General features: G+C 39.2%; 1 protein-coding gene across 1 annotated transcript in view; it reads left to right on the top strand.

Moving 5' to 3' along the window:
• LOC140493576 (circularly permutated Ras protein 1) overlaps nt 1-16,123 on the top strand; it is an 80,180-nt gene that overhangs the window by 19,328 nt on the left and 44,729 nt on the right. The window contains exons 3-6 of the mRNA XM_072592155.1: nt 12,483-12,725; nt 13,639-13,767; nt 14,095-14,193; nt 14,782-14,873. Of these exons, the coding sequence (XP_072448256.1) occupies nt 12,483-12,725; nt 13,639-13,767; nt 14,095-14,193; nt 14,782-14,873 (563 nt within the window). The remainder of the gene's footprint in view (nt 1-12,482; nt 12,726-13,638; nt 13,768-14,094; nt 14,194-14,781; nt 14,874-16,123) is intronic.

Genomic DNA, 16,123 nt, shown 5'->3' with positions numbered 1-16,123 from the left:
CTACACTAAGCAGGAGTAGAAAGTTTGTGATGCACTTTGCAACGTGGCAGTATGTTGGTGAAATTAGCAACACGTGAACACTGTTATATTTCCATTGTTAAGCTTTCCTGAGCTTATTATGTCAGAGTCGTGTTGTGAATACTTGGATTTCAGCAGAAACAATTTAGTCTTTGAGTGCCAGCTACAAAAACTTCAGACAATAGACCATGGAAACTAATTGTTTGGAAACATCCTTGTAAATGCTGTTCTGCCCCGGGCTTTCTGATACCTCATTCTTTCATTATTAGACAAGATTTGTATTATCCACTCACTTAGTCATCGTAACCAGATGCTACTGCTATATTCAGCTCTATATCCATTATGACTTGTCTATTCATTTGTTCCACCGCCTCAGCCCTTAAAAAATAACCTTCTTTCAATTTATACCCATTCCATCTCCTTATAAAGGCAGCAAGCAAATTATCATTCCTTTAGAATATTGATTAAAAATCAAGGCAAGAGAAGTGCACTATTGTACTCGCAGTTATTCCTGAAGGTAAAGGATGCTCCAGTGTTTGTTGCTTTGGTGTTCTAGCATGAGTGGTCAAGTCATTAATCATGCGTGGTTGCCTTTAAAGTCTTCTAGACATAGCTTACTCAGGACATATAATTTTGAGATAATTGTTCAATCACTTTCTAAAGAACAAATAGGTTTCACCTTGAACTCAGCAAGAGGGTTTTCTTTCCAGAAATGGTAGTGATCAACTGGGTAGCTTGTTTTTAGCTGGCTTTTCACTAAGTCAGCAGTTTCTCATTCAACTCAACCAATAAAGACCAAACACCTCTTCAACCCTTTCACTGTTCAAAATATACCCATCAGGAGCCTGCGGCAAAGTCAGCAGTTATCCCCCGTCACGTACTTTCTAAGAAGCTTCCTTAAAAAATAAATTCTAATGACCACAGTGAACACACAACGACTACATTTAAAGAAACAACTCCAGGTATTTCTACAAAACTTAAAATAAATCAATTTTTCTGCAATCCTTCAAAATTTAAGTCCACCAAATAACATTGCTAGTAGGCCATTCAGTTCAAGAGGCAATTCAGGATGGGTAACAAATGCTGGCCTTATCAGCAATGTCAACTGTCAAATTGAAAAAAATAAGCATTTTTGTTACAGTTGTAACTTGTGTTGTCTTACTATCCACTGGCTACTTCATCCCATGACTAGTATTAGTTATTCTGATGATCACCTCACCCATTACTGCAATTTTAGCCCTGTCCTTTAAGCTGGCACAATGCACCTCATTGTTTTGAAAGCATAACGATGTTAGTGGGAATATAGTGCCTGACTGAATACCAGCACCATTTACTATCTAGTTCTGTTTAAAATAGGTGTTGGGTTCTGTTGTGTCTCTGGGGTGAACAGTGCAAATTATAGGCCAGTCAGACCTAGCTTGATTTTGAACAAGATAAAAAGGAAGCTTTCACTTTTAAGTTCTATGCAAATTCATCCTTAATAATGGACTGTAAAATCTCACCAACGACTGAGGTCCGGTTAACTGGCCTATAGTTTCCTGTCTTCTACCTCCGTCCCTTCTTGAACATGCATATTACAGTCCTCAAGGACCCTCCCTGACTCCAGTGGTTCCTGAAAGATCACCACTAATGCCTTCACAATCTTCTTAGCTATCTCCTTCAAAGCTTCGGTTTGTAGTCCATCTGGTCACAGTGATTTATCCACCTTCAGACCTTTCAGCTTCCCCTGTACCTTTTCCATTACACTCACCTCTTTCCCTGAATCTCAAAGTTCTGATATGAAACTTGTGTCTTCCACCATGAAGACTGATGGAAAGTACCTATTCAGTTCCTTTACCATCTCTCCAGCCTCACGACTTCCCCAGCCTCATTTTCCAGCAGACCAATATTCACTCTTGTCTGTCTCTTACCTTTTATGTATCTAAAACAGCTCTTGCATTCCTCTTTTATATTACTAGCTAGCTTACCCTCATATTTCATCTTCTCCTCACCCTACCATTGCTTTTCTAATTTTCCTCTGCTGGTTTTTTAAGGCTTTCTAATTCTCTAGCTTCCTGCTAATCTTCTCCACATTGTATGTTTTTTTCTTTTCTTTTTATGTTGTCCCTGACTTCTCTTGTCAGACATGGTTGCCTCATTTTCCCCATAGTATGTTTCTTCTTTGTTGGGATGAATTTCTGCTGTGTCTCCCGAATATCCTCCAGATATTGCTGCTATTGCTGCTCCACTGTCTTCCCCATTGGGCTCCGTCTCCAATCAACTCTGGCCAGCTCCTCCCTCATGTCTTTGTAATTGCCTTTTTTCGATTGGAGTACCATTACATCTGATTCCAGCTTCTCCTTCTCAAACTACAGGGTGAACTCCCCGAGGAGTTCCATCATCTTATGCTCCCTAATCAAATCTACCTCATTATACATCACCAGAATTATCTGTTCCCTAGTGGACTCTACCACAAACTGCTACAAAAAAATTCACCTCATATACATTCCGCAAATTCCTTTTCTTAGAATCTACTACGAACCTAATTTTCCCAGTCTACCAGCATATAGAAGTCCCCCATGATTGTTATAACAGTACCTTTCTTACATGTCTTTTCTATCTCCTGATGTTCTGATTACTGCTGGAAGGCCTGTACATAATTCCCATCAGAATCTTTATCCTTTGCAGTTCCTCCACTCTATCCGCACAGATTCTATACATTCCATAAATATATCTCTATTTTCCATAGATTTAATTTTATTTCTTACTAACAAGGCTGTTATGACACAGGGTAAACCTCCTTGCTTGATTTAAACCAGCGATACAAAAAAGATTTATCCCGTGCAATAATCTGTGAAAATACGGGAGGCCAAGAACTAGTTAAAGTAAAGAGTAATAATTTTGTTTCTTAAAGTATAACAGAGAATAATTAACTAACAACTATTTACAACTCCTTTCTCTAACCTACCTTTTACTTTCCCCTTCTATAATACTAGTCCAATAAAACCCCTGATTAAGATTTACCAAAACATTCAAATTTTAAAACCAGCCAGCTGTCAAATCTTCTCTTGTTATCTTCCTCTGAAGATTTGCTCTCCAGGTCAGTGTCAATGTTTTTTCTCTGCGCAACCTCCTTTTCTAGACAGGTACCTCTCAGAAAGGTCTTACTAGCAGCATACATCTGCTGGTCTTTTGGCAGTTCTCCCCAACTGTTCAATTTTTCCTGGTCTTTTACTGCAAAGCATCAGATTGTTTCATTGGTTTTTAATATTGTCAGTATACTAAATTCAAACTTGATTGGAGGTTGGTATTTTGGAGTATAATTTAAACTGATTGGTCAACTTCGAACTTGTTTTGTCATCTCCAGGCAACCCAGCTAATCTAACTGTTCAACCAAATGTTACATTGTTACCTTATTCAGAACAATTGGGGTTGTGTCAGATAGTTCTGATAGCTTTTAATTCTCTTAAAGGTACAGTACCCCTTATTGGGGTTTGGGGTATTTGTGGTTACAAACGTAGAAATGTCTTTGTCATCTCTGATAAAGGTACCTGCCAGTAACCACGCATAAAATCCAACTTGGTGAAGTAACTGGCTTGTCCAACTTTCTCAATACTGTCCTCTAATCTAGGAATTGGATATGAGTCTGATTTTGTAAGGGCATTGACCTTCCAATAATCTACACAGAATCATTGAGTCTGTCTGGTTTGGGAACTAGGATGATTGGCAAACTCCGTTCGCTCTGACTTGGTTCGATGATACCCTTGTCAAGCATGGCCTCTACCTCCTTCTGGACCTGTCTGGCTTTAAAAGGATTAAGCCAATAGGGGTGTTGTTTTATCGGAGCAGTACTCCTTATATCTACTTCATGTACAATAGCATTAGTCCTCCCCATCTGATTCTTACAGATGTCCTGATACTGTAGTAACAAATCTTTCAACTGTGTTCTATGCACCTGAGACAGATGGCTTTCTAACCTATCCCACTCCTCCAAGACTTCTTCATTTTTAATCTATTTTGAGGTACATCAAAATCCACATCATCTGGCTTTGATTCCTCACTCTGCCTGGCAGTAACTAACATCTGTTTATCTTTTTCTTTCTCTCTAGTATAATATGGTTTCAACATGTTCACATGACATACCTGATACCTTTTTTTTCTATCCGGCATCTTTACTAGATAGTTCACCCAACTCAACTTTTTCTCAATTTGATAGGGACCACTAAACCTGGCTTTGAAAGGATCTCCTATCACTGGTGACAATACCAACATGTCATCCCCTCGGGAAAATGTCCGAGTCTCAGAGCTTCATTCTATCCTGCCACCTGCTTCATTCTATACTGTGCCCTCATTAGGTGCTGTTTAGCTTACTCACCTTCTCTATTTAATCTCTCCCTCACCTCTGATACATAATCTAAGTGTGAGATCTCTGACTTTTGTCCTGTCAATTTTTCTTCAATTAATTTCAAAGGACCTCTCACTTCATGTACAAATAGTAACTCAAAGGGAGTGAACTGAATCGATTTATTTGCAGCATCTCTAATGGCAAACAGTATGAATGGGATGCCTTTGTCCCAATCATTCAGGTAATCCTGACAGTATACTCTCAACATGACCTTCAGGGTCTGATGCCACCTTTCTAAAGCTCCCTGGAATTCAGGATGATACGCACTGGATTTAAAGTGCTGTATACCTAAGCTATCCATAACCTCCTTAAACAGCCTAGCAGTAAAATTAGACCCTTGGTCTGACTGAGGCTCTCTGGGTAGCCCATACCGTGTGAATAAAGCTACTAACTCCTCTACTTGATACTCCATAGTGAAATTGCCTCCGGAAATCTGGTAGACACATCCATTATGGTTAACAAGTACTGGTTCCCACTTTTAATTCTTGGGAAAGGACCTACACAATATAAATTATAATCTGCGAGAAATGTTCTTCAAATGTGGGAATTGGCAACAAAAGTGCTGGTGTTATTACCGCCTGTGTCTTACCACCATTTGACATGTATGACATGCACAGCAAAAGTTAACCACATCTTTGTGCATTCCGGGCCAATAAAATGTTTTTGTACCTTAGCCTCAATCTTTCATACTCCGAGGTGACCTCCTACAGGTAGTTCATGTGCTACCTGTAACACTTTCTGTCTGTATGCTATCGGCAATGAAGTCTGGTGCACTTCAGCCCATTTCTCCTCTGCCGTGGTCTCCATTTCTGTCTTAGGATTCTATCTTTCAGAATATTCTCCGGAATATTCTCTGCCTCCTTTTCGGAGTACGCATCCACATACATATCTTTTATCATCTTGTATTGCTGTTGCAAGTCTCTTAACCTTTCAGAACTAAACACTTCTGTCTGACCCGCTGCCTGTTCAGGTTTTTCCTGCACTATTATTATCAAACAGGGTGTTCACCAACTGAACCTTAACTCCTTCATCTTTCTCTTCTTGCTGTGACTTATGATGGTGTCATCTGGTTACCAGGATATTTCTGTTTTAACTCCTCAGTTTCTTGGTCTTCCTTGGGCTTCTCCACAACAAGGGGTGTCACTCCCACCTTGTATCCTGCCCAATCATTCCTAAGAACAAACTGAATTTCTGGAACTGACACTCTGTCAATCACACCCACTGTAACTTTCCCAGCCTTAAGTTGGCACTTCAACCTGATCTTACATAGGGGAATGCTAAATTTCTGTCCATCTATCCCAGAGATCAGCACACTCTCGAGTAATAGATCAGAAAGAGTGCATATTCGCTCATCTCTTACTATCTGCGACTGATTAGATCCGGTATTTATCAAAATTATAACTTCTTGTCCTTCTCCCCCTGTTCTTTCTGAGTAAACTTTACCCACAGAGTTGAATTCTTTGTCGAGATCAGGTACTAACTCCATACCCATCCCCTGCCTAGGCTGTGCACTCTCCTGCAGCTCCTCGGCTCTTCTTGGGGTCTCCTTTACTATCTTCACTAATGCTACTGACTGAGCTTCTTTACCACATCTTTTCCCACAATGCCTTTCTTTAATGACCAGCACTATGACTTTACGTGTCCCACCTTCTGGCGGTGAAAACACCTTTTCCCAGTGCCCTTCTGAAACCACTGGCACTGTAATTTCCTGTGTCCCATTCCATTACAGTGAAAACACCTGAGGCCATTTACCTCCTTTTCACCTCTTGGGCTTCTTTAACATGCGGTAAATTCTTACCAGTGTTCTCTACTCTTGTTTTGGTAGTGTAGGATCTCCCCTTCTCCCAACATTTATCCCTCACAGGACCAAATTCTGGCTGGAAGCTTGTCTTATGAACCAACATGTACTCATCTGCTAATTGTGCTGCCTTTCTCTCTTCCTGGACTTTCTGTTCCTCAGCGTGAATTCTAACCATCTCTGGAAGTGAGTTTTTAAGCTCCTCCAGCAGAATAATCTCTCTTGGAGCCTCAGAGGTCCTATCTATCTATAAAGCACGCACCCATCAAACAAAATGACTATGTTTAATTCTTTCAAACTCAACATGAGTCTGACCTGGTTCCTTCTTTGTGTTTCTGAAACACTGTCTATATGCTTCTGCTACCAATTCATAAGCACCTAAAATAGCCTGTTTAACCTCTTCATAATCTGTTGACACCTCATCTGACACTGCGGCAAATAACTCACTAGCTCTGCCTACTAGTTTAGTCTGAACTAGCATCACCCATCAATCCTCGGACCACTCCATCTACCTAGCCAAGTTTTCAAATGAAATAAAGAAGGCTTCTACATCTTTCTCATCAAAATGTAGCAGAGTTTTGACATATTTGTATATATTACTACTTTCTCCTTTAATCTCCATCCTGTTAACTTGACTTTGCTGACTAATTCGCAACTTCTCAAATTCAAATTCACCCTCTTTTTGTCTCTTCCTTTCTTCTCTGTCTCTTTCTCTCTCCCTTTCTTCTCTCTCTTTGCTCAGCTAAGAACCTTCTCTCTCTCTCTTTCCTCTCTCACTCTTCTCTCTCTTTTTCTCTCCCTCTCTTCTTCTCTTTCTCTCTCCCTTTGTTTATCTTCTAACCCCATTTTCCTCAATAGTAATTTAAGTTTTTTTCTACCTCTACTGCACTTGTCTGTTTTTCTGACACACCTAAGTGTCTGAGTAATTCTCTTACAATTTCAGCTTTACTTTTGTCCTTGGTTAAACACAAATCTAACATATTTGCTAATTCTAAAAGTATGGCCTTTTTCTTTCCTTCTAAACTTTTTTGACAAATCTGAGAATCATCTTCACATCCCAGAACCTTTATAACAATTTTAAGAGCCATTTCTCTCACTTTTAATTTAATCAACCGCAAGTCACCAAAATTAAACAGATTGTCTCACCTATGTTTTATTTAAAGATCTAGGACACTAACCTGCAAGCGTTTAAATCTGCTGGGATTTTGTATCCCCAAATCATTAAAATCTGTATAAACCAAGTCAAATCACAAATCCAAGACCCAAACTGTTCAAATCTTGCACAAAAGCCTCCTAACCCATTCAAATCCTAACAACGAGCCCCCAAACTGTTATGACACGGGGTAAGTCCCCCCCCCGCTTGATTTAAACCAGCAACACAGAAATGATTAATCCCGTGCAGTAATCTGTGAAAATTTGAGATGCTAAGAACTAGTTAAAGTAAAAAGTAACAATTTTATTTCTTAAAGTATAACAGAGAATAATTAACTAACAACTATTTACAACTCCTTTCTCTACCTATCTTTTACATTCCTCTTCTATAATACTAGTACGACAAAACCCCCAATTAAGATTTACCAAAAAATTCAAATTTCAAACCAGCCAGCTGTCAAATCTTCTCTTCTTATCTTGCTCTGTAGATTTGCTCTCCAGGTTGGTGTCAATGTTTTTTCTCTGTGCAAACTCCTTCTCCAGACAGGTACCTCTTAGAGAGGTCTGACTAGCAGCCTACATCTGTTGGTCTTTTGGCAGTTCTCCCCCAACTGTTCAATTTTTCCCTGTCTTATACCTCAAAGCATCAGATTGTTTCATTGGTTTTTAATATTGTCAATATACTAAATTCAAACTTGATAGGAGGTTGGTACTTTGGGGTACAATTTAAACTAATTGGTTGAATTTGAATTTGTTTCATCATCTCCAGGCACCCCGGCTAAACGAGCTGTTCGACCAAATGTTACATTGTTACCTTATTCAGAACACTTGGTGCTATATCAGATAGTTCTTTTAACTCTCTTATAGGTACAGTACCCCTTACATCTTCATAACAAGGAAACCTGCCCCCTCTGTCCATTTCCTGTGCTTTTGATAAAACGTGTATCTTTGGATATTTAGCTTTTAGCCCTGATCCCCTTGCAGCTGTGTCTCTATGATATCCACAACATCCAATTTCAATCTGTGATATAAGCTCTTTTATCTTATTAAGTACAATACCTCTCAGTCCTGAGTTGACCAGCCCCTTCTCATAGTTGTCCCCTTATCTGCTGTGCTTGACATTCCTGACCCTTTCCATACTTTCTGTCCTATAACCTGTTCTGGAAACTTTCATAACCTCTCCTGAACCCTCCCCACCTTTAACTAGTTTGAAGTCCTTGAGACCACCTTATATAGCCTGTCCTCTGCCTGTCTGTTAGGATTCTGTTCCCAGATTGGTTCATATGGAGCCTCTTCCAATGGTACAGTTCCCTCCTGTCCTAATACTGATGCCAGTGCCCTATGAAATGGAAACCTTCTTTCCCGCACCACTCATTTTGCCATGTATTTACTTGACTAATCTTACTTTTGCCAATTTTCAAGTGGCTCAGGTAATAACCCAGAATTTACAACCTTTGATGTCCTTCTTTTTCTAATTTTTGTTCCTAATTCCTGATATTCCCAAAACAGGATCTCTTACCTACTCTTGCCTAAGTTGTTGGTACCAATATGGACCACACAATTGGATCCTCCCACTCCCCCTCCAGTTCAAACCGAATTGAGATGTCCCTCACTTGGTGCCAGGTGGGATTCTCGATCCTGCTCACAAAGGATGCTAACTGCACCTCTACTTATAGAAACCCCTAGCACTATCATTCCTCTTTGTTCTTCCTCCATTTAAATAGCTTCCTGGATCATAGTGCACTGGTCAATTGGACTATCCCGCCGTAGTCCTTTTCCTCAATCATACAGGGAGCACGTACCTCATACCTGTTGGACAAGCTCAAGAGCTGAGGCTCCTCAAGTGCTTTGTTCTTGATCCTTCTACCTGCTTCACCTCCTGTTCCTGACCACTGGCCAAATTTGAAATATTTAAGCTACATGGGTGATCTATCTGGAACACAGAGTTAAGGCAGCTCTCCCCCTCCTGGATGTGCTACAGGTTCCAGCTCACCAACTCTGAACCAAAATTGCTTGAGCTACAGACGTTCATTGCAGGTGTGGTCACTGTGGCTCATAATGGGATCTACCAGCTTCCAAATCATGTAAGAAAAGATCTGTACTGCCATTCCTAATATAATTAATTAGTTTTAATTATTATTAAAAATATTATTTTCAGATAGTCCCTAAATTATTATACTCCTTTCTGAATCTATCTAAGTCTAGTCCCTAATGTAGGTCTCTTACCAGTCAATGAGGACATATAATTGACCACAGGTGACCGAGTAGAGGTATATGATCATTTATTCAACTGAATGCAGGAGAGCATCGCTCAGTCAAACTGTAGTAAGACTTTTGGAAATGCAGAGAAATTCCAGGTTCTTATACAATTTTGGTCATACACACCATTGTCATTGTCTGAATTCCAGTCTTGGCTCATAAAAACAGAAGAAATAAATATCCATTCTTGGTCACAGATTAATGTTATTCATGTCTTCTTCATCCACTCAGGGATCATTGAATCGTATTGTAGCCTGGCACTAATTTTGATCAATTTCTTATCGGTATCTGTCACCTCCTCTCTGGACTATTTTGCAAATATCAACTTCTTGTTTGTACAAGGTTCACCTACAGATTCCTGCTTTCACTAACCTCAAGAATGTGCAAGAGTCATTTGATGTAAGGTTCATGTGATGAAGTCTGCTTGTTACTTTTTACTGTGAATATAAAAATCATGATTTAACACTTAAGTGGAAGCAAAATCACCATAGTCCCTGACAGCTGCTCTGTCTCTGTCTCATTAGAGAGAGAGAGAGAGACAACTGGTGGTGTTTACTCTGACGGTCACCATGCTTCAGACAAAGTGAGGTTGAGAAGCAGAACCTTTCATGGAAACCTCAGCTTGTGTAGGAACTCAACCCACCACTGTTAGCATTACTTTGTTTTCACAAACTAGCTGTGCAATCAACTGAACTAACCAACCCCCTATAAAACCCTTACAGTCTAATTCACTCTTCCTGTCTGCAGCAGTCAGCATGCTTAACCAAACACTGCTTGCTAAACTCAGAATGTAGTGTACAACAACATTTACTAAAAATGCTGACTGAATTAGGAATTGCACAGGAAACCAAACGAAGATTATCAGTCAGGCTCACAGTGTAATTTAACTGCATGTCATAAAAGCTACATTTAACCACACATGGGCCTATGACTACGCATTAAAAACCAAAAGAACTGCAGACACTGTAAATAAGAAACAAAAACAGAAGTTGCTGGAAAAGCTCAGCAAGTCTGGTAGCATCTGTGAAGAGTAATCAGAGTTAATGTTTCAGGTCTGGTGACACTTTCTCAGACCACATGTTGCACCTTTTTTGCTGAGAAAAGTGCGAAGAAGACAGGTCCACCCTGCTGCATCCCCTTGGCAATGCCCTGATCATGAATGGATTTGCCCGGTTTGAATGAACTGACAATTAACATTTCTTCTGCATCTCTATGCTATCTGTAGTCCAACCAGTCAGCACGCTCTTCTCATGCTGTGTACGTTGTTGTTTCTTTTTTAAAATTGTTTTCTTGTGTTTCAATCCTGATGAGTGTAAAACAAAAAGCTTCAACGTCATATCTTTTTTTAGCAAACCTCAAAAAATGCGATCAGATTTATCAGCCATGAGCTATCATTTACAAAGCCAAGTCTCTCGCTGAGTGTTTGAAATATTTCCAGATATTCAGTCACGTAGTTCTTTAATAAAGACACTAAAACATTTCCAACAATAGATGTTAGGCTAACTGGTCTATAATTCCCCTTAGTTTTCCTTTGTCATCTTTTTTAAACAGTGAATGACATATTCACTTTTCAAACCCAAAGTAGGATCCCCAAATCATGAGAACTTTGGAAAATAATAATTAGAGCATCTGCAATATTCTTACCTATTTTCTTTGTAATATTGGAATAGAAAACCATCCTTAGGAATGGGATCCAACAGTGAACTATCCTTGGAAACTTTGAGATTTATCATTCTCTAGTACCCCCTTGTCCTCATTACTGATGGTATTTAATGATGTTAATTCTGTTGAATACTATAGACAAGAGGTAAGATCCTCTGATGTTGGATATGCTCATTGTCTGGAACTCATCTGGCATTATCTAACCTGAGCATTAGTGAATAGCGTATAAATGAGTAAGTGCCATTTAATATCACTGTTGGCAACAGCTTGCATCATTTTGCATGTGTAGTCATTGGTCATAGTGGATCAATCCTCCTTTTGTGGACATACCATACCTAGACAATCTTCCATACTGTCTGAAGATATTCTCTTGTTCTAATTTGTCTTGTTATTTTAACCACCAGAAAAAAAAACATACATTCAGTGTAGGGTCAAGTTTTATTGAGATGTCAGATTCTGACATTAGTTTTCTACACAATGATTTTTTTCACATGCAAATACCATGCTTTCTTTTATTATTACATTTCATCAATGCTATCAATAAATAACAGTGAGGCAAAGACACATAGAAGTGAAAGCATGAGCATATACACAAAGGTAGATGGAAAAACCAATGAATTATAATTAAGATGCTGGTACATAATTAAAGTACATTTTATCATTCTCAATCCCTTCCAATTGTCCCATGAGTATGGTTATGTTATCTTACTTAGTCTTGTAATCTTTTTCATAAGCCCCAATGATCACATCGGTATATTCCCCATCGTCACAGACATTGCAGAATGCTTACTTTCAGATATTGCATCAATATCTTTGAAAATGCTGTTCTTGCATCCTTTACACAACAGGCAGTCTATAGTCCCAGATTAAATAGAAGGCTGCTTTAATCTATTTTGCACTGATTTGAATTTAATGCACCCTTATCTCACAGGCTGACTAGGCATTGAGGTCGTCAGAGAGTGTCAACTCTCAATCCCACAGATGGTAGTATTGTGAATTTCTGGAACAGATTTGTTTGAGGGGTGGCTAGATCTGAGCCCAAATTTTCAGCAGTACAGCCAAGATCTTATCAGGACTCACAGCCTCTACTGTGCCCAGTGCATTCAGCTGCTTATTGATATCAAGTGGAATCATTAAAACTGGCTGAAGTATAACAAATGAATACTGTTTGTAGGTGTTGACTAGTTTTCTCTTTGTATTCAATTGCAGAACACAGGCATGATAGATCAGCTTCTGTTCCAGATCTTGTGGAAAATCAAACATATTCAAGCACAAGCTTCAGACCTCTATCATTACCGGCCAATCACAGTTTTCATCAATATGACAACCGATTCCTGAAATCATCTGGAGATGAGGATAACTGCGTATATGCGACTGTTCCAAAATCTTCACATGGGAACCGAGCAAAACGTCCAATACCTCCTGCCAGAAGCAAAAAATCAACACCAATGGGTAAAGACATTTTGTTGCCCTGATCCATTCAGGTATATCACCTGGATTTGTGATTCAAGTCTAAAACAGTCAGGAAGGACCACAGGAGTCAGCCTGTAAGATTGAGCACTTTAGATATGTTTTGTCACATAGGGAGCTGTATTCTGTTTTTATCTATAGGATATGGGAACTACTGACCACATCAGTATTTATTGTCTATCTATAATTTCCCTTGAGTTAGTGGAGGCAAGCAAGTGTTTTTGAACCACTGAAGTTTATGTGGCATCGACAGAGCTGTTAGGGATGGAGTTCCAGGATTTTGACACATTGACTATAATAGAGTGACAGGATGGTGTGTGAGTTAGAAGGGAACTTAGTAGCAATGGTGTTCCTATGCACCTGCTGCCCTTGCCCTTGCAGGTGTAGAGGTCATGATTTGGATAATGTCACCAAATGCTCACAACTAGAATGCATATCCTAGTCATACAGTCATAGAGTCATAGAGATGTACAGCATGGAAACAGACCCTTCGGTCCAACCTATCCATGCCGACCAGATATCTCAACCCAATCTAGTCCCACCTGCCAGCACCCGGCCCATATCCCTCCAAACCCTTCCTATTCATATACCCATCCAAATGCGTCTTAAATGTTGCAATTGTACCAGCCTCTACCACATCCTCTGGCAGCTCATTCCATACACGTACCACCCTCTGCGTGAAAAAGTTACTCCTTAGGTCTCTTTTGCCAATCATTGTGAAGCAGGGGAGATACAATATGGCAAAGAGGATTGGGAATTTTTTTAACCCCCCCCAAAAAAACAAAAAAGGATAAACTTGCAAATGATATCAAAAACAAAAGAGATGATAGTGAACAAAAAGACATGTTTTATACATTCTCAATGTTTTCCGTTATGTTCTGTGCTGTGATATCAGATGAGGAAGACAACCAGGCTCCACCTCTGCCTCCACGTCTTAATTCTTTCACCACACATCAGCTCTCTGCAACGCTGCCATGTTCACTAAACCCACCCCAACGGGTCCCGCCACCAAGGCCCAAACGAAGTAAGTTGGCTCATAACAAATAAAATTATTTTTGTTTCTTAACATGATTGAACTTGAGTGCCCATGTAATAAGAGTAACTAAAGTTTAAAAATAATTAATTAAAATGCTGGGAGTGATCTGGAGGACACGTAACATGTACATTAATTACTTTTATTACATGTAACTTACTCTTGGTCATTTCTGACATGCACTCTTGCTCCACTGTTTCATTATTGAGTTTGATTGACACTGTTGCTGGCCTGTTCGTAAGTTGATGATTAATATATTAATAATTAATAGAGTATAAGACGGGGTTTTAATATTGCAATATCGCTGCATTCTTCTAGCTTTTCCAGCCCCTAAGAAAACTGGTTCTCAGCCAAGTAAGAAAGCCAATGTGAACGTGGTCTCTGTTAACCTGGGAAAATTGGTAGACGTCAGTAATTGTAAGTGCATGACTGGGTTCATTGTTCTTTTGTATAGAAAGTTAAAGGGATCCAAATGCTTATTATAGGCTTAATCCTTTGATCTTTTATACTAAAATGGAAAACAGATATACAGCTAGTTTTCTCACAATGCTGGTTTTCTACTTTAACCATCCCATAAATCGCATTACATAATTCTTCCCCTCTGTTGCTGTGAATCACTAGGTCATAGGAAGAAGGTTTGTATATATAGTGCCTGAACACATTTCACAGAAAAACCTTCCATATAAAATTACTTACTAATGTTGTTAGACCTGTCTGGTGAATTTGCTTTCATGCATGCTAACAGCTTTTTTCTAGCTGATGGTCAGCATTTTAACCCGTGCATCACTTAAGGTTTCACTTAATTATGTCAATTTCAAAGAGGTCAGTTGAATGGTCGGGTTGAAGGATGTTGTAATGAATCCTGATCAGTTCCGCGGGTCGGAAGCCAGTCTGAGCAAATCTGATGGAATTGAAGGTTGTTGGAACTGACTGTTAAATCTGATGTGAGTGTGGTACCAACTGAGTCAGACTGAACTTGAACACTTTCTTTCTGCTGTGTTACAGTGCAAACCCAGGCTGTGAAAGCCATCTACTGCCAAAGATGTTCAGCAGCTTTGTCCAGCATTAGTCGGATTCACCAGAAATATGCAGATATTGTGAGTTCCACAGCAGTACTATAATAGTGAATGTTGGGCATAATTGAGAATCTAGAGCCTTTTTAAAAGCATCGTTCAATGCATTGAATCTATAAATTCAAAGATTATGATATATAACAGTCTTCATTGCTGTGGTTCCCCAGTTACTAATGTTGGATTATCCTTGTTGCATGATTACTGAGAATTGTGAACTTGTAATGGAAAACCTCATAACACTTTCAATTGAGAAGGAAGCTAATGCCATTTCAATTTACTTCATGATCATGCACCACCCTCAAATGAAAAAATAACCAAATGATTTTACTTTTAGTAACTATTACTTTAACATGAATCAGACGCAATATTAATTAAACACGAATTAAAAGGGCAGATGAACTGCTGTCATGATGCAGTGCTAGTGTCCCTAACTCTGAGCCAGGAGACCCGGTCTCAAATCCCACTTTACTTAGAATCTCTACAGTATGGAAACAGACCCTTCAGCCTAACAAGTCCACACTGACCCTCCAAAGAGTAACCCACTTGCTTCAGAGAGGTATATTAACATCTCTTAATAAGTTGATTAAGAAATATCTTAAAAGACAAATGGCACAAGCATTAGCTTTTGCATTCTAAAGTTCTCTAACTCAGCCTATAATACATAGGATTGATCATTTACCCACCCAATTGAATCAGCCCTTGCATTGTGTTCACTGGCAGTTGTATGAATGTCCTGGATACAGTTGACACTGACAACATGTCTACAAACTTGGTCATGTCAGTCCTGGTAGGCATACAATCAACCAACCGACAGTACCCAGTTCACAATCTGGCCCTTTTATATATAAACATTCAGTTTTTTTTTGCATGTCTGAACTACTTAAACCCCTTTTAGGATTCAGTCCCATTTAGGACATTCATAAAACTTCTCCTAGAACTTCTGGAATTCTATTTTTCTTCTTACTGTGAAAATGAAAACCGACCTATTCATAGTTTTCTATCCGATTTTGCCTCACACACATTCTGTGTTCCTCCTTCAGTCCTCATCATCATTCACTTTCTGCCTCCCTCTAGTTCCCCTATGTCTTTGGCTGAAAGGTTTCCACAACATAGCCTCCTTCCTCTTGGTATTGTATCCATGTCAAGAATCACCAGTTGACAGGTATTTTCTTCATATCCAAGAAAATCACCATTTATCCCCTTACAATTAATACTAACATATAAATATCCTTTTCAAATACAAAAACCGAAATTACTGGAAAAGCTCAGTACAT

Source organism: Chiloscyllium punctatum, chromosome 22 (assembly GCF_047496795.1).
Source record: "Chiloscyllium punctatum isolate Juve2018m chromosome 22, sChiPun1.3, whole genome shotgun sequence".
Classification (NCBI taxonomy): domain Eukaryota; kingdom Metazoa; phylum Chordata; class Chondrichthyes; order Orectolobiformes; family Hemiscylliidae; genus Chiloscyllium; species Chiloscyllium punctatum.
The sequence above is the reverse complement of the archived record's forward strand: the minus strand, read 5'-3'. Positions and strand labels throughout refer to the sequence as shown.